At 41.9% G+C, this 23,986-nt stretch overlaps 1 protein-coding gene across 7 annotated transcripts in view; it reads left to right on the forward strand.

Annotated features, from left to right (window-relative positions):
- The window catches only part of LOC113009931 (disco-interacting protein 2 homolog C), a 226,316-nt gene that overhangs the window by 172,920 nt on the left and 29,410 nt on the right, over positions 1-23,986 (forward strand). For all 7 annotated transcript variants that reach the window (XM_026148599.1, XM_026148600.1, XM_026148601.1 and 4 more), the window contains 13 exons: positions 5,639-5,730; positions 10,819-10,929; positions 13,238-13,361; positions 16,930-17,039; positions 18,181-18,283; positions 18,407-18,471; positions 19,199-19,292; positions 19,373-19,492; positions 20,091-20,205; positions 21,285-21,424; positions 22,007-22,143; positions 22,223-22,431; positions 22,673-22,787. In XM_026148599.1, the coding sequence (XP_026004384.1) occupies positions 5,639-5,730; positions 10,819-10,929; positions 13,238-13,361; positions 16,930-17,039; positions 18,181-18,283; positions 18,407-18,471; positions 19,199-19,292; positions 19,373-19,492; positions 20,091-20,205; positions 21,285-21,424; positions 22,007-22,143; positions 22,223-22,431; positions 22,673-22,787 (1,535 nt within the window). The remainder of the gene's footprint in view (positions 1-5,638; positions 5,731-10,818; positions 10,930-13,237; positions 13,362-16,929; positions 17,040-18,180; positions 18,284-18,406; positions 18,472-19,198; positions 19,293-19,372; positions 19,493-20,090; positions 20,206-21,284; positions 21,425-22,006; positions 22,144-22,222; positions 22,432-22,672; positions 22,788-23,986) is intronic.

Genomic DNA, 23,986 nt, shown 5'->3' on the forward strand with positions numbered 1-23,986 from the left:
AAACCTTCCTTCTGTGCCCTCTAGTATTAGTTTCTGTACACAGACTCGGCTGACTTTGGTGCTCTGTTTCAAACATTAATGGTTATGGACACCGATCTTTGCTTTTGCAGAAGCAAGCACTGCTAGACCACAGTGCATCCTGCAGAAATACAAATCCTATTTAGCCTCGAATCGGTCAGCATAACGTAAACATTAACTAAAGCAAGTCTTTAGCAGCCATAAATGAGAACATGTTGCAAAGTAAACAGTAACATAACCCGATACCAAACATGTAACAGCCTTCTGGCCCCCAGCGCTGCCATCGTCCCAGCTCCCTAAACACATTCGCTGCAGCTGAATCCCATCACGTCGTCCCCCGGCTCAATGCCACAGTTTAAATCTACACCCAAATTGGAACAAGTTCTCTTGTTCTTCGCTTGAAGGCGACCGAGTTATTCATCTCCCAAACAGCAGCAGAGAAAACGACTTCAGGTCCGGAGGGTATGAAGAAATTTAGCTGCCGTGAACAGAGCTGCTTCTCTCAGGGTCCTCATGAATTTAGAGTCAAACCTCCCAGCTGTACAGAGGGGAGAATGAAATTACACTGAGAGGACTCCAGACACATCACACCACGCATACCCAGCATCACACAGGCATGCACCCAAATGAATTGGAAGAAGCTCTCAGATCTTTTACTTAAAGCTGCAGCGTGCCCCCCCAGTGACAACGAAGAGGTTTCATAACAAGTAAAAACCTCCGTCTAAGTCTAAAATAGTCAGTATATTACAATAATGAGTAGACTAAAGCATGCTAGTATAATTTTGTCCATAATCTTTACTGAGCCTTCAGGCTTTACTAAATTTCAGTTGGGTGTTTGTGTTAGAGGTGGATATATCCAAACACCGATAGCATTGATACCAACGCTGGTATTGGATCCATACTAGCGCGATAAGATTGATACATTGTTTCTGTTCAGTATGCAGTCCACTGAATTGTGTTAAATAAATTCTTTTTATGGAAACGGGAAAAAAAAATTCAGCCATCAACTATGAAAAATATCTGAACTGTCATGTCTTTTGTTTATATCCTGTGGCACAAATTTAAAAAAACAGAATTTGAACCGAAGGGCTTTAGAGAAAAAAAATAAGTCTCCAAAATAGACAAAACGCTAAAAAGTTGTTGTGGAAAATAATCATAATCATAGTAATCTCAGTAAATCACAATGATTAAGTGGTCATTAAAAGCAGGTGCTTCAAAATAATGATTCATCTCATAAAGCAACACACACTGCTCTGCCCTACATAAGCTTGTTTTGCCCCCTCAGCTGTAAAAGGTTGATGGGGTGTTGTTGTCACCCTGCCGGGCAGGTAGACAGGCGGGCAACACGGACACCCTAGTACAGCGGTCCTCAACCTTTTTTGCGCCACGGACCGGTTTATGCCCGACAATATTTTCATGGACCGGCCTTTAAGGTGTCATGGATAAATACAACAAAATAAAACTAGTACCGGTACCGAAAAAAAGAAGGTTTATTCATAACACACGTGAAAAGACCAAGGAAAACCGAGTAAGCGATAAAAACGATAACAAAATAATGCTGAAAACCGATAAAAAGCCTGAAAACTATACATTTCACACCTGAGCCTCAACTCCAAACCAAACGACTCACGGACCGGTACCGGTCCGAGGCCCGGGGGTTGGGGACCGCTGCCCTAGTACACGGGTGTCAAACTCCAGTCCTTGAGAGCCGGTGTCCTGAAACTTTTACATGTGTCCCTGCTGCAACACACCTGAATACAATTAGTAGGTCATTAGTAAGATTCTGTAGACTGACTGCCTGCCAATGTGGCAATTCAGCCATTTGATTTGTGTTACAGCAGCTCATGAGTTAACATGATGCAATAAAAGTACTTTCAGAACTACATTTTTCCAAACACATTTACTTGAGTAGGGTTAGGGGTTACCACTTCAGCATGCAGTCAAGTTCTATAGAGTTTTGCCAAAGACCTACTAATTTTATTCAGGTGTGTTGCAGCAGGGACACATTTAAACGTTTCAGGACACCGGCCCTCGAGGACTGGAGTTTGACACCCCTGCACTAGTATGTGAAATTGAGAGCAAAGCGGCGACCTCAATCTCAAATTCAAGGTCAGAGGTCAAGTTTTCTGAAAATCTTGTGAATGCAGCAAATCTGTTAGGAGGCTGAGGGGTACACCTGGCCGTGCCATTATTTTTATATCTATCTTCACTTGGAATCGGATCAATATAATATGCACAACACTAGTGTATGTGTTTGTCCACCCAGCCCATCACCTGACACCTATTTCTTTTTTAAATGGCAACACTCCTTAAATGGGTCCTATCAGAACAAGTGGCCAGTCCAGTGTTTCTCAGTAAGAGGCCTCGTTGTGTTCTGATTCAAAATGATGAAGGTATCTAAAGATTCTCAGGAGAAGTTGAAGTACGCCTAAGTGTCATTTCTTATCTCTGCTGATGTTGATGGCGCTCGAGCACCTTTGTCGCACGCATGAGTTCACGCAGGATTAACATGAATAGGTGGCAACTTTACTGCAGGTGCTTCAAATTGGCACTGGATGTGTTTGTGTGTTTATTTGCGTGTGTGACTGAACTAACTGATTCGTGGGGAGCGAGCTCGCTGCCGATGATGAGGCGATATGAGCGCTCACCAGACTGTGAAATGTCTTCAGCCAGCGCTCGGAGACCGCCACCAGAGACAAAAACACGGTGAGATTATGTGTGCGTGTGTGCAGTGCAGTGCTGAATCTAAAGTTCAGCCATTCTCTTTCCATGTCTGCCGCATCTTTCATTCCTGTCGTGTCTTCCCTTTGATGTCGGCCAACAAAGACAAACTTGTTTTGTATCTTCCTTTCGAGTCGTCCTCCGCCTCTGGAGAACAGAGAGAGAATTCATGATACAGAATTCTCCGGCTGTCCTTAAACTCAACCCTCACCGCTCTGCACTGCAGATAACCCCACGTAAGAGGCAGGAGACAGACATATTTCTATTTCAATAGACGAGAAGTTTCTCGGCACGCTTTGATCCTGTGGTGTTATTCTCCAACAAATCACATTATCGATAAATCTGCACGGATTTGTGTTCAGCGTGCAGAGGAAGCGTAAACTTTTTATTTCTCTGTGTTTGGGATGCTCTCGCTTTGATGTCTTCCTTTGATTACCCTTCTGTCCATCTGCTTTTGTTTGGAGTGTTCTCTGCAAGAAATACAAATCCTGTTTAAGCACCAGAGTTCTGTCTGCAGATGTTAGCTCATCATCTTTTCTTATGTCTCCACTTAATCCTTTACTTAGAGGCAGCGCTACTGGTAGTAAACAGTATGTTTAACAATCTCATGGAGCAAATATGGAACTTTGAACTCTTTAGCTGAATAATAATGTTTTCTCCATAGACTGTATATAAAAAAGGGACGTAACCATCATGACATCATACATTCGCTTCTGGACCGATTTGAAGTCCCAAAGTTAGCAGTTTGGCCTCCTTCAAGTTTGTTTTTTCAAAGTATAGAAGGGATCATATTATGATAAGATAAGATAACTCTTTATTGTCATTGCACAGTCATACATAGTACAGTAGTACAATGAAATTGGAAAAACTGTCCTACGTCGGCACTACATATAACACAACACGACACGATATGACACATCACAACGCAACAAACAACACAACACAGTATATTAACTTAGTATAAAAAAGAAGAATAAGTGTATGTGTATTGCACACTGTTATTATTGCACATTAATTATTATTGCACCTTGTTATAAATATAAATATTATTGTTATTGTTTTAAACATTGTTACCTCCCCCCTAAAAAAGTCCAGGGAGGTATCCAGTCAGGTCAGCTATTTACATTGATCAGGGCTATTGCCCTGTCGTAAAAGCTGTCCTTGAGTCTATTTGTTCGTGACCTCAGCAGGTCCCGATGAGGGTATTATGAGCTAACAATAGCAATCTTCATATTTTAATAACATTTAAATTGGTGAGTTATAATTCACCACACAGCCTGCAGCCATGTATATTAATGCTGTAAGGATGGGCATTTTAACAGGAAGTCTGTGGGGATTTATGCTCTTGTACAAAAAGCCTCAAGTGGTCATTAGAGGAACTACATCTTTTTATTTTTTATCTTTTTGCACGCCCACGTTGGCTTCATTTTTAAGCCCTGGAGTTTGCTGCATTATCTTTGTCTTTCTAGAATAAAAAAACAAAACCAAACAAAAGTACTTTAAAGTTTTCTTAAAAAAATCAACCAATGAGAACTCACAGGAATAGACTTTTTTTTTTCTTGTACTATAGCATTGATTAGAAGGACATATTTAAATCTTTAGGATTTATTTCAAGATAAATGATAAATTTCACAACTTCCATGCTGAGTTTCAGCTTTCTTATTTTTGGACTCCAGTCCAAAAATGCACAGCTTCTCTCTACTAGAGCAGAGAGAAGCTGTGCATTCTTCACAGTCCAGAATCATTATATTCATCATTATGTTTTATCTCATACTGGGAATTGGTTCAGATCCTTAGTTTATCCCAAAATCAATAACAGGCAGTCAGAGGAAATAAAAGTCCACAGGTCCACCAGTAGATAAGTTCGTTTATAATTTTCTCCAACAAGCTTTCCTGACATCACCTGTAAACAACGGGACGTAGGGTGCTTCGCTTTTAAGAAATTATGTTTGTAGCTGATGTTTGTCTGCAGTTAACTTTGCTTTTTGTGGTCCAAACTGTCTGTTTTCCTCCTGGGATCCTAAAGCTTTTCTTCATTTCATTAGTTCAGACAAACACCAGGAAAAAAAACTCATTTAGCATAAAAAAAACAAGAAAGAATTCATGCTGGATCGCCCATGCATAATATCTGCATCTGCCAGTCTGAATTAGGGGGGGAAAAAGAAATAGGAAGGAAATTGATTCCATTGTTGTGAGTTACTGCATTAATGAACAGAGCGGGGTCCGTCTGCCAGGGAAAATGAAACCGATCAGAAAGATCAGATAATATTTAATAACTTTATATTTACAGGGAGATTGAAAGTTCCTTTGACAGACACCTTCTGTAAGAAGAAAGTATTTTTAAACTGCTTTGTAAGCGCTTGGTTTGTGCTACCTAAAGTTTAAAGTAACAGCTGCACTTATCTAGACACTGAATCTCTTTATCTGTTTAGTGTCATCCTAATGCAGCCTATATGACTTCCTTTAATGTCCCGAGGCTTTGACCATAACTGCAAAGTATCAGCCTGCATGGATCCAATTACACCAAAGTCACGAGGAGCATTTGATTTATTGGATGTTATGAAATCTATACGATTACCTTCATAGCAGTCCGCCCACAAGGTGTACCGTCAAACTTCAAAGTATTTTAAAAATCACGTGTCATATCAGTGCTGTAATTTGTTACATATGGGGGCTCATGTTGTCATCCTCTGTTCCCACAGAGATGTTTCTTTCATGCTTTTATTGGGTACAGAAAGGCTTCCTGACAGTCCACCTCTTGATCTCTAGAGGACGTATTTCATCAACAACATCTTGAACTTGTTATCGGTCACTTCAAACCGTTTCTCAAAGACGTGCTTCACCTTTTATCTGTCTGCACGAGCTATTGTGTGACGTCATCGTTTAAATGTTTTTGCAGGTAAACTGTGGTCCAGAAGTGTGAAGGTGGCGTACAATCTGCTGCACAAACTGGGAACCAAACAAGAACCGCTCGTGAGACCTGGAGACCGGGTGAGTGAGGCAAAAGCATTCATGATGGGCTGAGATGGAGAGAGCCGCAGAGAGAACAAAGGGGAAGATTTTCCAAGGGGGGGAAATGAGTGCGAGGCCACAATTGGGGGAAAAAGAGAAAAGGATCTGCAAGTGATCTGGTAACACAGAAACAAGCAGTTATTTCCAATAATGCGTTGGAGGGTCATCAGATGTGACTTTATGAGACACCCAGTCAACCATCAGACCTCAGTTCTTGACGTGGGAGTTGTTTTAGTTTATTTTAGCTCGCTTTGTTTGGTTTCTGTGTTATTTTTTTAAATTGTTATGAGTTTAGAGTAGGTTATGTAATCCAGTATGTTTGAGACACTCCCATGTAGTGTCAGTAAGCGTGTGCACAAGGGCCTCATGCAGGAACTGCACTGTTTGCAGCTCCCACATTGGCTTCAGTTTTCAGCTCCGGAGGGTGTTTTTGTTTTAGTTTATATTTCTTGTTTATTTGTTTTTTTAAAAACTGAAAGGATTGATCGGAGAGCCTGTCACTGTCCGTGGTACAGAAACATAAAAACTGTGCATCATGAGGCTCGCCGAAGTGTTAAAATTGATAATATGCTGCTTTACTTCACGCAGAAAGAACATCGGGCTAGTAAATGAAGGTTGTTGTAGCGACAGCAGACACATTTTTTCTAGTTCATGTTGTCTGTGAGTGAAAACAGCTTGTGGTTAGAAAACAACTCTGTGTTCTTCTTCTAACAAAATATTTTGCAAAGCGTGTTAAGACTGCATTTGTCATTCGGTTAAGTATTGTTGCACTTGGCTACTAATTGACTGCTGTAAACTTTAGAAATTGTTGCTGTATGATTCATTTCAATGCACTCTTTTTAAAATATTGGAACTTTAAGTGAAATTCATATGCAGTAAAGTTAGCACCAAAAGAAGTGTGACCATACGTTTCTATGTCTAACGTTTCACTGCAGGTTTTCTCTTTTTTAATCCTTTCAGACAGATAACGGTGCTGAAGGTCGCTGTGTTCCTGGATAGTAATTATAATTGATTTTCATTGCTATCACCGGGCAGTCAGACTGGTTTACCGTTTCATTACATTTTTCCTTTTCAACCTTCTGTTTTGTTCAGACCTCTCAGTAACAAGTGACACATTTTTCCTGCGTATGACACTTTTCATCAACAAGGAAGCTGTCAGAGCGGTTTCCTGAAGCAATTCCTTTTTTTCCACCATCAAAGAAATGTGTCAATTTAGTTTTTTTCCACCCAGAACCTTTGGTGCGTGTCCTCCCCTCTCGCCTCTCGCCTCTCTCCTCTCCTCTCCTCTCCTCTCTCCTCGCCTCTCTCCTTTCCTCTCGCCTCTCTCGTCTCTCCTCTCGTCTCTCCTCTCTCCTGTCTCCTCTCGCCTCTCACCTCTCTCCTCCTCTCCTTTCCTCTCTCCTCTCCTCTCCTCTCTCCTCTCTCGTTCTACAGCTTCACTTTAATACTCTGTAACAAGAAAAATGCTACATCATAATATTTGTAAGAAGTTATTCCAGTGAGCTATTATGAAGCGTCCTGTATAAAGAGCTGGACTCACAAACATCAGCCTCTTCCCGCTTTGTTTCTTTTGGTATTTGTAAATCAAAAAGCAGCGAGAGAGTTTGTTGACGTCACCTCTCAGGATTTATGCAAAATCCGCCACATGGAGGTTACTTAATACTTTAAACATGGACTCTTGCATTGTGCTTCCTTTCTTCTGTTCCATGCTAATCATCACATTATGCTCAGAGCCCCCTATTACCCAACACTCCACATGCCTCCACACATGAAATCATGCTTAAGTGGAAAAAGGTTCAGTAATGCTCCCACATGTTTCTGCTGCCACGTGACACCCATACTTCTTGCCCCTCGTTCTTCTTTATTTTAAGCTTAATTTCCAGCTCAGTGGGAGACTGAGTCAAGACTGGCTCCATGCCAGCGTGTGACGTTTTCAGCCAGAAGGCTGTGTGTTTAATTACATTGCAAATTCTTTCCCCTGTAATTTGTTTAGAAGACATTTTTGCTGGAGCTTTTAGAGAAATTACACTGCATATTTTCAGTATCTCACCTGAGCAGAGTGCTTTGCAGAACGATTAAACAAATAGGTTTCAACAGGAGAATGTTTAGAAAGCCGATGAGATTTAATTACACACGAGCAACAATAAAGGAGTTGTTACTTTATGAAATTACGTTAGAGGTTTTGTGTTTCTGTGCAGAGAAACAAGTTCAGTAAGGTTTCAGGGAATGATGCTGCTGAAGAATCAGATAAAACTGTGGATGTGGTTTCTCTTTAACAAGTCCTCTTGTGCCAAGTTTTGTTTTTGAATTACATTTTTAATATGACATCATTATTTCAGGGGACTGCTGATCCAAACGGACTCCAACTCTGGCAAAGAGCATCAAATGGCAGTAATTTTCATACAAAATGAGTTTTTTAAAAAGCTGTGGTGTCATGTGACACGGGGGGAGTCATTACAGAGGTGAAAAAACTAAAATGAGAAAGGAGTAAAAAACATTTCCCAGAGGCTCTGAGCACCACACAATCATCAAGTTCGTTAAATTCAATTTCTTTTATTTTTTTGTTATTACATTCACTTAGATCTTTACTTTTAAATTACTTTTTAATGAGAGCTTTCTATATTTTAATCCTTACCAGCACCGAGACCTGAATAATGTCATCTCGTTCTGTCATTTGGTCTTATGATGAATGACAATAAAGAACTTTCAACTGAGAAGTGTTAATCCCATAATGCACGGTGCACTCAGGAGTACCTGTCCAGTACGGATGGATGGATTGTCTGAGATTTGCACCGAATTTCTCTTTTTTTCCTATGTTTGTCACATGCATACCCTCCAAATCAAAACATGCATATGATATTTCTTCTGGTGTTTAAGTTTGAGGTTCAAAGCCATCTCCACTGTGATTGTGCTGTAGAAACAGGTAAAGGTATTTACTTATTGAAGTCCAGGCTCTGGCTGCTGGGCTGGGGGCCAGCGTACACTCGTCTTTAACACCGCTCTGGGTTCTTCACTAGCTTTGTGTTAGCATGCTGTCTGTGCAGATACTTATATTTGCAGTACAATGCAGTTATTTCATGCATTTTGAACTTCACCATCACACTTTTGTCCTTCTGTGCAATAATAACAAAAGTATCATATTTCATTCCCGATTGTATACAAGTGCACAGGAAGTGTTTTTTTTCTTCTAAGCTTTCATTGTGCAGATAATTGAAGGACCCATGCTTGTATTAACATCATTGTAGCTGTGATGTCCATTACCACTACAGAACACAACGCTGCAACATGTAACTAGTTAATGGCCTAGTGTGTTGCATTAGAGCCGTTCTTTTTGTGTCATCGCTGTTATGCAAGTCTTGTTGAGATCGGGTTTCCTCACTGCAGAAAGAATGCTTAACGAGGATCAGATGTAAGTTGGAATAATTTCGCATTTACTTGGTACCAAAGAAAGCTGGTGCAACAGCACATCTTTACAGTTCTGACATTGTTCTCCCACCGAGATCATTTTCAGACAGATATTCCTCTTTATTCATTCAGTACCTTCTAGTCTTCTAGCCCAGCTTTCTGACTTTTCATGAAGCAATGAATAGCTCTGCATGTTTTGCATCAAGAATTTCCATGAATGTATGGCAGTTCAGTTCAATTCAGTTTTATTTATATAGCACCGAATCACAATAACGAGACTCTTTAAATTGTAAGGTTAACAACAAAAGAGAGAAACGCATTTGACGGAAGTGGGTAAGAAAAACTCTGAGCCAGGCTCGGGGAGGGGCGGCATCTGCTGTGGGAGAGGGAGACGGGACGAAAGTCACACTGAGATATGCGATGTAAAGAAAACAAGTGGGCAGCTCACGTACGTGCAGTGTTTCCTGACATGCACTCTGCAGCCTTTACAAGCAGAAAACGTGAATCTCTCGGCTGTCGTTTACAAATGAAACCTGACCCGCTTCAATGAGGCGTGCACATGTCAACAATAGCCCTGTTAAAGCATCATTACACCACTCTCATTCATTCAGGTGCACTTAGCTTATACCGCCAACTCTCTGCCACACACACACACACATTAACACACTCACATCCACTCTTGTGGTGTACTGTACTGTATATGGAAGCTATTAAGAACTTAAGCAGGGGTCCACCATTATCATCACAGCATGCAACTGGAGCTGAACTGGACCAAAATGCTAGAGCGCGAGATAACAGCCTAGCTGTGACGTAGAAAGCGGGTTGATGGGTTCATGCTCTGTGGACACGATAGTGGAGAGAAGTTTGTATCTTTGCACTAGTACTGTAAATACTGTACGTCACCAAACTTATGAAACACAGTCAGAAAGTTGCGAGGAAGTGAAAGACACAAGGTGATGGCATTAAAGGAGAAATTGTCCAAATTTACGTTAGCGCAATTTCTTTAGGTGCAGCTTGTTTACTGAAAGAAATTAAAATTTTAGCATTGAGTTTTAGTGTATTCTGTGTGTTTTTAACAAGAGCTGTTTAAAACGGCAACCAGTAGTTCAGAGGTTTAAGTTGAACCTCAATGTGCTAACAGAAGGTTTGAAGACAGACGACTGGAATGAGAGGAAGGACTGTGAGCAGGAGAATGTGAAGTAAAAGATATTTGAAAGTAGAAGAGGTATTAAACAGAACAAAGAAAGCAGAAGGAGAGTGAAATAGAGGAAGTGAAAGAGGGAGGGATGTTGACCAGATGCCCCCTAAATGATTCAGCTTTGTTGTTCTCTGGTTCTCTGGCGGCAGCTCCTATCAGCCATCAGCATCCAGCATCACAGACACAAAACATGCTCCTTTCCTGACTTCGTTACTTCCTTGTCTGCTCTGTCTCGTGCTCTCTCTTAAGTAAAACAAAAACCTCTGAAATCCTTTCAGATGTGATATTTCAGGCTATGATTGGTTTAAATGTAACTCCTGGTTTGGTTTGAATAACCAAATATTTTTTGTTTATTGCTTTAACCATCAAGGCAACATCATAACTTTCTGTCCATCCTGAAATTTCCAAAGATTTCTTCCCGTTTTAATCTGTAACACATGTATTATGTCTCATTCTGCCTGTAGGTGGCGCTAGTTTTCCCTAACAATGACCCCGCCTCCTTCATGACAGCCTTCTATGGCTGCCTGCTGGCTGAGGTGGTTCCTGTGCCAATAGAAGTACCGCTGACCAGGAAGGTAAGAGGAAAACCGTCTAATTAAAATTTAAGGAATAGTGAAAAATATGTGGGCGTTAAATATTACTATATGGTGAAAAGTATTTTGTAATATTAAAAAAAAGGCAAAACACCAGCCAGCAAACTGCAGTTTAATACAAGTAGAAGAAACCTTAATACTAATTTACATAAAACTGGATATAAACTGTTTATTAAAAAGAAATGGAAGCAGTATCCTTAATAAAACAGTAACTTTTATTATTTTTTGCACCCATGCTTGTTTTATTTAATAGTGCAGTCCTCAATTTTTCTTAGTATGGACGGTTCTGAAGACTGTAAAGCTGTTTAAGGGTCAGGTCATTGATGTAGTAGTTTTTTTGGCTGTTGCAGTATTTTCTGTTCAGACGGTGATTGTTGAAAAGGTGCGATGTGATTTCCAATGTTTGTGTGGCCAATAGCAGTGTTAACGGGCCACCGTGACTACAGGCTTCCTCGATGATTAATGGCGTCACGTTCGGGGATCTAGTTCAGAATTCAGGGAGCGTTCGTGGACCTTTGAGTGTCACGTCTCCTCAACAGCATCTAACAAAAAGGAGGCTGTAAACTAATCATGGGGTTGAAGGTTGGATAACCACCCCCTCCACATGTTTTGCTCAAGTTCAAGTCGATCCTGACAGGAGGTTTTGGATTTCTTCATTGCTTCATAGCTGGTGTAAGAGTCCAGGATACTGCATGCATTGATTTCAAACAGCAAAAGTGATTGACTTGTTCTAATAAAATCTTCTTAGCTTTAGCAGTTCATCAAGTAGGAAATGTGACGCACACCATTTGTTTTTTGCTGTACTTTCACTGCATCGGTGGTACTGGTGCACTGTCTTCAGGCACAGGATGTTTGCATATAAAGGCCACAACAAAGCTCAATGTCTTGGCTGCTGCTCAACAAGAAAAGGATCCATGCCTGAGCTGAACTGTAGGTAACTGGATTACCAGTCTGCAGTGCTCAGTTATCAGGTACCTTGCAGTTTGTTTCGAATCTCTTAGATTACCAAATACCCAAGAAAACAAGAATAATTCACACAGGTTCAGACATGCTCTGCTTTATATCATGAGGAGGGGATTGGTCATTAAAGGTTGACAATGAGGAGTTTCTATTGTTGGAAGAACAATTTGATAACATTTCTATTTAAATGTCGTCTTATTTTCTGAAGTGAAACTGCATGAGCAGGTTGAACAGAGGACGTGCAGCAGAGTCGTGCAGAGCTAATTCACACCAGTCAGTGGAGCTAATGCAACACTGGGGGGGATAGCACTGAAAACATGAGTCATTGGAAGGCACTTTGTGATTCAACACAGAGGCCGCTGAGCTTTGAGCTGAGGTGTAATGAGAGCCAAATGTCTCTGAAGAAGCGACTGCGCTGCTGCTGCCGTACATTTGTTTGAGTCATCGTTTGGACTGAGCGTAGCTCCGCATTGTAATATCCTCTGGGAGGAACCAGGAGGGCTGGTGTGAGTCTCGTAGTCAGTGTGGATTTCTGATGATCAGCCTAGTGATCACTTCACTACACCTTCCTGTCAGGCTGATTGTTTACAGAGAAGCAGGTAAATTATGATGTGCATCGAATCTGCAGTGAGCAACGAGGAAACAGCCGCAGGAACCGACAGAAACGCCATGTTTCCATCGTGTTTTCCCACACGGTTTTCCATCTTCTCACGTTGACTATTGCTGTTTTATTTCATTAGCAATGTTTCTATTGCACCCAGCGAGAGCTGTTTATCTCACTGTGGCAACACCTACACTTACTAATTAGCATTTTAAAGTTTGCTATTCAGTGCTTAACCAGGAAGAGAGGACTCCCGAGATCTGAGATCTCCTTTGTGCTTTGTCCAACTTAGGCAGCAGCTTAATCGGCATTGGTTGCATCATGAAAGATGCACCTTATATACTTACTTTGAGGCTAAATCTCAGATAAAGGTATGAATATTGTGTCTAACAGAGAAGGCAAAGAGCAGACGTAACATTTGCAGACTGATGTAACTGCCTCAGAGTCGTTAAAAGCAGCTTGATTTCAAGCAGAGGAAGCAGTGAGCTTTAGGGGAAGGTAAAAGAAATCATTCTTGGGAGTTTCAGGAATAATTTCTTATATGTAGAAATTAGTTTGTAATATCACAGTTGAACCAGCGAACCTGACAATTTCACATAATCAGCACTGTAGATTTCCCCTTTCATGACTCTTATAGAACAGAGAAGCTGATGATGACCACAAAGCACTTACACATTGATTCCAATCCTGCTGATGACTCACAGATCAATGGTCTTTGTCTCTCTGCAGGATGCCGGCAGTCAGCAGATTGGGTTTCTGTTGGGGAGCTGTGGAGTGACTGTAGCTCTGACCAGTGACGCCTGCCATAAAGGGTTACCCAAGAGTCCCACTGGAGAGATCCCACAGTTTAAAGGTCAGAGGCACATGAAATTTATTCGTAAAAACATCCATACATGCATCTTTAATCCTCATACAAACACAAGTGTTGAATAAATCTAGACTGCAGTGGGGATTGTAGTTTAGAAATAAAATCAGCGTCCGTCTTTAGAAATATGCAGAAAAACTGCAACTTTTAACCGAAACCATTAAAAATCTTTAACCTGCTTTTTAGGACAAGTTCTGCTCAAATTTGAGTTTTTCAAATGCGTCATTATTTTAAAGAATCCATTTAGAAAGCAACTGTATTCAAATAATTTTAAAAAGACATCGGGACAACCTAAAGTTGTTAGGCAGTGGTGTCAAACAGAAGGCCCGGGGACCAGAGTTGGCCCTCCAACGAATTCAATCCGACTTCTCTGTATTTTTACAGCTTTTCTTACTAATAAAATCCTCCCTCATGGCCATGGACTAAAGTAATTAAATAATAGATAAACAATTGATTGTTAATTAATGTGTAATTTCATACATTTATCTCTTAAAGCTTAAACCCAAAGAGTCGTCCTGACAGATTTTTTTCTTTCTTACTACATCACTATTTCTTTATCATCGAGAAAACAACTGAGACATAGTATTAAGACGACACTTTGCTTTATATATATGAAGATAGCTGAAGGATTCGATGTGTAAGTAAATGTCTTTACAGATTGACCCACTTAAGGCCAAAGTGGGCAACTGGTTTGACATCCCTGATTTAAGGCAAACATGAGGCCTGCAGGTCAGCTGTGTCAGGGTTTCACTTTTTCTGTTAACTGTTTGATCTGATTTCTGCTGTGTGTGACATGTAAATGAATTAAATCCAGATGTGTTTGGGTCTGGATGTGATTGTCATTTTTCATTGTGGCCCTCGGTGAAATTGAGTTTGACACCCCTGCAGGGAGGTGGGACAATCCATTCAAACAAAGCACATCGTGAAGGTAAAAGTGCATCCTCTGCCAAAGCTGCCAAAAAGCTCCTTTTTGCAGTTTTAAAGAAAGTGGTCCATGTTTTGTTGCTTTGCTCCAAATCTCCACTAGATTTATGAAATGATCCTCAGTGATTTTTAGTATAATCTCACTGGCAAACAGACGAGCCGAGCAAACTCTCTGTGAGTAATCACAAAATTCCCTCTCAGCTCTTTCCATTTCTTGAGCCGCAAATCCACAAAAAATAACCATAACCTTTATTTAAATCACAAATTCGAATCTTAATCCACCACCAGACTCTTGCAATTATCAGGACTGAACATGATGTCCTGACAATGCGGCGTTTAAAACTTTCAAACTGGCTGAACGAGACTGCAGACAAACACGTGGTTCAGAGTTCAGAGCGTGGTCCCGCTGTTCAGTTGGATAAATGGACAGACTGATGACTGCAGACGGCTGGGTTTGAGTAATGGATGACAAGGAGACAGAGAGAGAGAGTCAGAGAAGTGGTAATGCAAGTCGATAGCAAAATAACTGACACGACTGAGGGAAGAGAAAAATGGATGCAAGTCATGTGATAGATGGAGGAAAAAGAGACGTTAGCGGTGAACAAAAAGAGAGAATCTCCTGCTGATTAATAACCACTGTTTGCTTTGCAGTAATGGATGTATAAATAGCAACATCATGCTAGCAGATTTTATTGCTCCTTATTCAGCCTGGATTTAGTGTGTGTGTGTCATTAAAGTGGAGTGCTCCCCTTATTGATCAGCAGGCTATAAGCTCATCTCGTTCTGATTGTTTCTTCTGTCTCGCTCCCCTGCAGAATCAGCAGCAGTAAATTCAAGCATTAACAGCCTTCATGTACTCGGCAATCTGCATTCACTCGTTTTCATCCGTGCAACAGCTCAGCACGGAGAAAAACATCCTCATAATAATAATAATTTGTCTTTGTGAGGGCGCCAGTCGCTCTTACAGCACAGTTTTCACACGTTATTGTTTTGCTTATATTCACAAACGGGTGCGATTGCGACTCAGCGTTAAAGGTTGGTAATTTGATCTGCGTCTCATCCAGGATGCCAGAATGAATCACACACTGACTCTGAGTTTATGTCTCTTTGAATTAAAGCATCTGCAAAGACAATTAAGAGATGAGGTGCAGCAGAGTAATGAGACGTGAACTGAGAAACTTTTTGTTTGTTTGTTTTATGACTTCAGTCTCAAACAAACTCTGTGATAGTTGTCAGTTGTTCCAAGTTATTATTCAGCATTCTCAGTTTTCCATGACTCAATGAATAAGGCTCAGTTTGCAGCCCACACTGTAACTCACTACATACATGTGTGGGTGGACGTCACATATTGGTTTGTGCGGTGTTGACGTTAGCCACGTTAGCTTATGCTACAGTAACACAGTAGTGACTGGAGACCACAGAGTGGACTGCGACCAATCACAGTCAGCTGCCGTCTTCAAATCGACTTTGGTGCATCGAGATGGTGATAAATTAGCAATAAGATGGAATCAATCTGCTGTTAGTTCTCATTAAGTTCACATTAACTGCTTGTACCTCATACATTTATACATTTTTCCATTAAATTCTCAAAGTGACGACGATTTAACTGCACAATGCACTCAGTAACTTACTGTTATTATATAGAGATATAACCAGAACACTAATCTGTCTGTTTGGTAGTTGGGGTTTGGTCCACCAGGGCCTCCGCTCCTGGACACATTGCCCGACCCCTACGGCACCTGCTGCAGGACATGGGCTTACAGGAGGATGGGCCCATGTCCCTTTTTCGGGCTGTACCTGGCCAGGCTCCATGGACTAAGGCTCAGCCACCAGATGGTCGCCCTCGGGCACCCTCCCCAGGCCTGGCTCCAGGGCGGGGCCCCAGTAACACTATCCCGGGCAGGGTGAACTGTTCCCTCGATGGTCTTGTCATAGGGGTCTCTTGAATCGCTCTTTTCCTGGTCCCTCACCCAGGACCAGTTTGCCACAGGTGACCCTACCAGGGGACAAAAGCCCCCCGACAACATAGCCCCTGGGATCCCTGGGACACAGATACCCCTCCACCATGATAAGGTAGTGATTCATGGAAGAGTTGATGTGGTTCGGGCATCTGACAAGGATGCCTCCTGGGCGCCTCCTGGGTGAGGTGTTCCAGGCATGTCCCACTGGGGGAGGCCTTGGAGCAGACCCAGGACACGCTGAAGGGATTATATCTCTCGGCTGGCCTGGGAATGCCTTGGCGGTGTTCCCCTGGGCAAGCTGGAGGAGGTGGCCAGGGAGAGTGAGGTCTGGGCTTCTCTGCTTAGGCTGCTGCCCCTGTGACCCGCCCCCAGAAGAAGATCGATGGATAATTTGTCTGCATTTTTATACTTGTTGTCTTCGTGTAAATAAAACCTTGTTGCACTGTCAGCAGCTGTTGCAGCAAAGCAGTGAAGTCCAAAGTTTCAGTTCTGTCGAAGAGAAAAATCTAAAAGCATTCATGTTGCTTTCTGTTCCTTTTCATAGTCAAATAATAGAATAAAGTTAATGTTTTTCTAAAAAAAAAAAAAAGGCTAAGTGGAGTAAAATAATCCTTTAACCAGCAACACGTGAACGTTAAAGGGATGTTTGTTTTGTCTCCATGGGCGTTCAGGCTGGCCGAAGGTGATGTGGTTCGTCACGGAGTCCAAACACCTCTCCAAACCACCCCGAGACTGGTTCCCACACATCAAGGAAGCCAATCAGGACACTGCCTACATCGAGGTAACTCAAACGATGACAGAAACACAGATGCATGTTCTCGTCAGGGCATCAAAACATTTCCACCCGTGTTGTTTCAGTCGTGAAATCAATGCTGCTACATGTCCTCCAGCTTAGAATCTCACCACAGCTCGGTGGACGCTTCGCCGCTCAATCCTGTCGTCCTGTCTGATTGATTTGAATCTAACGTCTCTAGTAATTGCACGGGCAGCCAGGTGAAATGTCTCCCTGATTGCTCTGCAGCTTGAAAAAGGCTTAAAGGAAAATGATTAAAGAAAACGGACGATTGAAAAATGACCTTTTATTTTTAACAGAAGCCACGAATCAGTCGAGATGGGCGAAAGTACTGCGGTGCACTTTATAGTGGCTTAAAAAGAAATGTTAGTTTTTCAGTGACATTAAAAAAGAAAAATGTTACGACTCAAAATGATTCATAGCTTTAAAAGCGACCAATAATGTGCGTTTGTCCGACTGATGTCAGACTTTTCAGACAAAGAAAGAAAGAAAGTGTACTTTATTGGTCCCCGTGGGGAAAATCCCTCTCTGCATTTAACCCATTCACTCAGTGAAGCAGTGGGCAGCCACTGGGCGCCCGGGGAGCAGTGTGTAGGGACGGTACCTTGCTCAGGGGTACCTCAGGGTAGTTGTTCAGGGGAATCGAACCCCCGACCTTCCGATCATGGGGCCACCACTCTACCTACTGAGCTATCCCTGCCCTTATTAGATCTTATTTTGTGCAGACTCTCACTGATTACTGTCACTGCACAGCACTCAGACATCATTTAGGTTTTTGGGAAGTTAGTGTAAAAAAAAAAAAAAGCCTTAAATTTAACAATCAATATTTTTAAAAATTGCTTATTGGCTGAGCTGCAGACACTAATTTGACTCCACTAAAAAACTGAAACGTGGACGTGGATGTTCTGGGTCTCGTAGATACTTTAAGTAAACACAGTCTGTAAATAAAAGATGGGGAAAAAAGTCTGTGGGGGAAGCGGTCGTTCGAGGAACTGCAGTTTTTGGTGCTTCCACTCTGGCTCTCGTTCGTGCTTGGAAGAAGCACACGTGGAATTTTTGTGTATCGACGATCGTCACGCACGCGGGAACAAACCGCCTCGTCACTCTGCTTCTGTTTCTGTCTGTCCAGTATAAGACGTGTAAGGACGGCAGCGTCCTCGGAGTGACGGTGATGAGGATAGCGATGCTCACGCACTGCCAGGCCATCACACAGTCCTGCTCATACACAGAAGGTAGTACACACATTTACTCTTGTTGATTAAACCTCTGAACAGCGCTGCTGTCCTGCTACGGTCGGCTGTTTCTCTCCGACGCTCAGATGTTGAAGTTTGACTTGCTCTGTTTCTGTTTCTCAGCTGAGACCATTGTGAATGTACTAGACTTCAAGAAGGATGTAGGACTGTGGCACGCCATCCAGACAGTAAGAAAACTTTTGTATGAAACTACAATTCCAAGACGATAGTTTTGTTAAACAAACTCTTTGCCTCAAATATGAATTTACTTAAAAAAAATGTAATTACAGTTAAAAAGCTAGTTTGTGCCCCAGAACTTAACATATATAACATACATGACGTGAGACATGCTCTGTAAAATCTACTTAAATTACTAAAAGTTCCCAGTTCACAGTGTTTATTGCAGTTGTTATATGAATTAATTTTAAATGTATATATTTACTGCCCAGTTACACTTTCCTCCGCCTCCTGGTGCTGAAGTTCTGCATCTTACCCCGTTTCGATCCACCACACGTGCACATATTCAGTCCAGCTGTGATTATAAATACCAGTGCTCCACCCAGTCTGGCTTTAATGTGCACCTCGAAGTCTTAGCCAGACTAAAATGAAGCCAAATCTGACACCATCCGGGTACCAGAGGCAGAACAAACCTGAGCGCGCTGACTTTTGGCCTCAGTTCGCTCAGTTCAGCGGCTCTCTGCCGTCAGATTAATGCAGTGCGGTAAAGGAAGCAGCATTTCTTTCCGAGCTGCGGTGGAGTGTAACGTGCCTTTGAGAAGAAAATACTCAGGTCAAGTACTCACGTACAATATGTGAGTAAATCTGAGCTGAAAATAATCAGCTTTCTGTCCGTTTCACTTCTTTAACTCTGCACATCTTCATCTCTGTTAATGTGTCTCTGTGTGCGTCTGTCAGAGTGTGATGAACATGATGCACGTCATCAGTATTCCCTACGCCCTCATGAAGGTCAACCCGCTGTCCTGGATCCAAAAAGTCTGCCAGTACAAAGGTGACATAACATATCTGATGAGTCTCCTTCTGTTTGAAATGACAAATTCAGTAATTTAACCGGCGATGTTTTATTTCCAGCTAAGGTGGCCTGTGTGAAGTCGCGGGATATGCACTGGGCTCTGGTGGCCCACCGGGATCAGCGGGATGTCAATCTGAGCTCCCTGCGGATGCTTGTGGTGGCTGATGGTTCAAATCCCTGTAAGCTAACAGTCTTTTTAATATATGTTTAAAGTGTCTCCTTTACCTGCTAAATATCCAACTCACATTTATTTGTACACTGATAATGTTTAGTGATGTAAGATTGGTTTTTTTAGGAGTTGGGAGCTTCACTGTTAGTGTCCAAGGTCAAAGTTGACCTTCAGAAGAAATATCTAGAAGCCACATCAAACAAAAGGGCATGAAAAACATCATAAAACATCAAAGTTAGTGTAGGCCTTACCCTGTGTTCTCTGAGCGCTCTTATTCCAGATATGTTTTAGTGGGTTCAGATCAAATGACTGATGAGCTGAAGAGGCATTTCCCCTAAAACATTGCTGCTGGATTGTTCGTGTACTCACACCTGCAGGGCCCTGTTTAAGCGTTCAGTGTATCCAAGTTACCTGAAAAACATTTCTTTATTTAGATCCTTTTCAAAAAAGTTAACAAGAGATGCGTAAAAGGTTACATTTGGAGCTGTGACTGGTTTATTTTATTGGTTAGTTTCTAAAAGCTTAGAAATGAAGAAGTAATCATTAAAACCAGCAATGAGCCGCCTCTGCTTTCGCAAAAAGCCTTTAAGTGTTTGATTGTCTCTCAGGGTCGATCTCGTCTTGTGACGCCTTCCTCAACGTCTTCCAGACGAAAGGTTTGAAGCCGGAGGTCATCTGCCCGTGTGCCAGCTCCCCCGAGGCGCTGACTGTGGCTATACGCAGGTACACACACTCACACAAACACACACTCTTTTCAGCTGTATTCACCACAAGACACACAGATATAATTAGTACAAATTTATTTGCTTTCTAGCATTTAAAGACAAACTTTTAGCGAGATATTTCTACTTTATAATGGCTTTAACCTCCTTCCACTGTCCTTTTTTACTATTTTATGACCTTAAATTTACAGTTTCATAGGTTTTAAAACACTAAACTTACACTTCCACCTCTTTAATCATCCAGTCTGTAGTTTAACATCTGAACGCCACATTTACAGTCAGAGCAGCTGCCAGTCACATGTTGGCTCTTCATTTTTTTATTGATTAAAACACTTTGAGGCTGAGTGTTTGCATCCCTGCTTCTGTGTGCTAATAAAGAGCTTTTCCTCGCTGGGTGTGGGGGATTATGAGCTCTGTGTTTAGAGGAAAACCTTTAAACTTCACTCACACACATGTTTATATGGTATTTGTGAGGACCTTCACTGCAGTTCTTAGCCTCTAATCCTCACTTCAGCCTAAACTTAATTACCCTTAAAATGTCCTGGTAATGACTGGGGACAGAGTAAGTGCTCTCCTCCCTAAACTGTCCACACTTTCTAAAAACACCCGAACTTTCCAAAAACACTGAAGTTGCTTCCTCTTTTCTAAAAAGACGTGTCGCTGTCCTCACGTCGCTGAAGTATTTTGACTTTGTTAAAGTACTGCAACGTTTAAATTGCACTTCCTAAAACTTCTTCTTCTTCCATTAATGTGCTTGAATTATGAAAATGTCTTCAGCCTCCAAAGAGGTCCAGTCTTTCAAAAATGGCCCCAAATGTAACCGTTTTTGAAAATGTCAGTTTTCCAAAATAACTTTTACTGCCTCCATAATTTAAACAGTCTCCTGACTCTAGAAATGTTTCCATCAATGCCGTTGTGTCATAAATATATCATTTATTTTCATGATATTTTGATTTTCAGGTTATTTCCCTGGACTGTCTTTACTTCCCCAAGACGTGTCTGGACTCTAAAACTAATTTGTAGCTACTTACTTCTTACACACACTTATTTCTGATAAATGTTGTGTTCTCCCTCCTGCAGGCCGCTGGAGGAGGGCACCACCCCTCCTGGTCGCGGCATCCTGTCCATGCAGGGTCTGAGTCACGGCGTGATCCGGGTCGACTCGGAGGAGAAGCTGTCGGTGCTCACGCTGCAGGACGTCGGCTCCGTCATGCCCGGAGGTGAGACAGATGTCCAAAAAGCAGAGTTTGAACCGAGCACTGCTGAAGTTGTGATACTTTTTTTAATGTATATATATAATTTACGTTTGTCCGCTAAAGCCAAAGAGTAGTCTGCTTTCAGCATGATGCCATCATGACTCTGAGCGATTGTTTACTTTATTTTTACATCTATCGAACCTGCGCAAGACTTTTGCTTGTTTTGTTTATTTACTGCATGATTTCAGGATTTGTTTTTAAGGAGTTATATATGTTTTTGGTATTGATGCACTTAATTAAGACCTTAAAGGTAGAGTTAAGGTCATTAAGGTCAAAAAAGAGACTCACTGTTGTCCTTATTTCTGACTTACTTCATTCTGCAGGTAAGAATCACGAAATTAGTCAACAAGAGAAAACGGTTTCCTTTCCCTGATGGGAGACGGAGTATTTCCTCCGTGCATGGGAGATGGAGGAGGAAATACCTGCCTTACAAATACCTGATTTGAAGTCTGGGAATAGTTAAAACTTTTATTTTAACTTTGCTGTAAGACGACACTGTAACCAGTAAGAAAGGATTACCCAGAGCGTCTGTCTTTCTGCCTGTAGGTCTGATGTGTGTAGTGAAGCTCGAAGGTGTTCCCCAGCTCTGTAAAACAGACGAGATCGGAGAGATGTGCGTTTGCACTGTTGCCACGGGGACCTCCTATTACGGCCTGGCCGGTATGACCAAGAACACGTTCGAGGTGAGAGCGTGAATGCTTCGGTTGTTTATTTATCTTGTGTGCGTTTTGTTTACATGTCGTGTCTTTAAAACCTCTGCAGGTCTTTCCCGTGTCCAACAACGGCACTCCCATCAGCGAGTTCCCCTTCACCAGGACCGGCCTGCTGGGATTCATCGGACCTGCAGGTCTGATCTTTGTTGCTGGGAAGATGGACGGTCTGATGGTGGTCGGTGGGCGTCGGCACAATGCTGACGACATTGTTGCTACGGCGCTGGCTGTGGAGCCCATGAAGTTCGTTTACAGAGGACGGTAAGCGTTAATATTGCTTTAATTTCTAAGCAGGTTGTTTCTCGTTATTGTGGAGCTTGTGTTTAATTTAGAAAAGGGAGATGTGGTTCAAACACATTAACGCAGCAGCGCCACTATAAATCCGCCCCTTCACAAATATTATAAGCTGCTGATTGGACTTTATGGTCATTTTGGTGGCTGGCTGTGTGGAGCGCAGTTAAACTGCATGCAATGAAATGTGCTAATTCTGTGTGTTCTGCAGGATAGCAGTGTTTTCCATCACGGTGCTCCATGATGAGAGGATCGTGGTCGTGGCTGAGCAGCGGCCGGACTCGACTGAGGAGGACAGCTTTCAGTGGATGAGTCGAGTTTTGCAGGTATGCTCATATTTCAGACAGGATTGTCATTTCCTGCTGCAGTAGTTTGATTTTGGCTGCCTGGCTCTGTACTCGTACCTCTCTCCATTATGATTATGATTAACTTGATTATGACTCTCGATCAGGTATCAGTGGCAAAGGGCTCATCTGCAGGGATATTTATTCAGTTCAGTTCAGTTTTACACTGGTTGCTATTGAGAGAGCTACTGTAACATGAAGTAAACTAGCAGGACTTAATCCCTGTGATGCCAGTTTTCCATTGTACAACAAAGAACTGTTGAGAGAGTTGACACGACTAAAAATGAGTCATCTCTGACAGATTTAGAAGCAAATTTGGAAAAGAAGAGCGTATAATCCTAGCTATGGTGGTTGCTATAGAGCAGGGGTGGGGAACTTCAGGCCTCGAGTGCCGGTGTCCTGCAGGTCTTACATCTCACCCTGGGTCAACACACCTGAATCAAAGGATTAGTTCATTACCAGGACTCTGGAGAACTTCAAGACATGTTGAGGAGGTAATTTAGTCATTTAAATCAGCTGTGTTGGATCAAGGACACATCTAAAGCCTGCAGGCCCGCGAGGCCTGGAGTTCCCCCACCCCTGCTATAGAACAAACCTTTTATTTAGACTGCCTAATTGCATCTGTACCCCATGTGGCTAACCGGCATGTTATGTTCTTTTACATGTTTGTGTAAAAGAAAGAAAGAAAAAAATTGTATATACTGATTTTAAATAATATCAACAATTATCAATAAAAAAACAATATGGTCGGTAGAGCATTGATTAGATAATTCACCTATTTAAATATACTTGAAAAGCTCGGGACACCATTCATCTGTAGTGAGTGTACTCAGACAGCAAAGTGACTCCGGACTAGACCCACTCCCACTAAAAGTGTATATATCCACGTACACTGACAGTACACTGTTAACCTCAGCTGACAATGATGTGTGAGAAGTGTCCATGTGTGTTTACTCTGGAGCAGACTGTAAAACTTTGTGGAAGGACTCTGGTAAAATTAGACGACTTAGTGAAGCTCATTTCTGTCTGATGACAACATTTTTTCTGTTAAATAACCTCAAAGAGTTACTGAGTACTTTTTAACCTGTAATTCTGAGAATTCTGTTGTCAAAAAGTATCTGTGAGCTGTTTTTACCATTAGCCATGAATGACTGATGGGATATTGTCGTCAACCCACTGGG

The sequence above is a fragment of the Astatotilapia calliptera genome, chromosome 18, assembly GCF_900246225.1.
Source record: "Astatotilapia calliptera chromosome 18, fAstCal1.2, whole genome shotgun sequence".
Lineage (NCBI taxonomy): Eukaryota > Metazoa > Chordata > Actinopteri > Cichliformes > Cichlidae > Astatotilapia > Astatotilapia calliptera.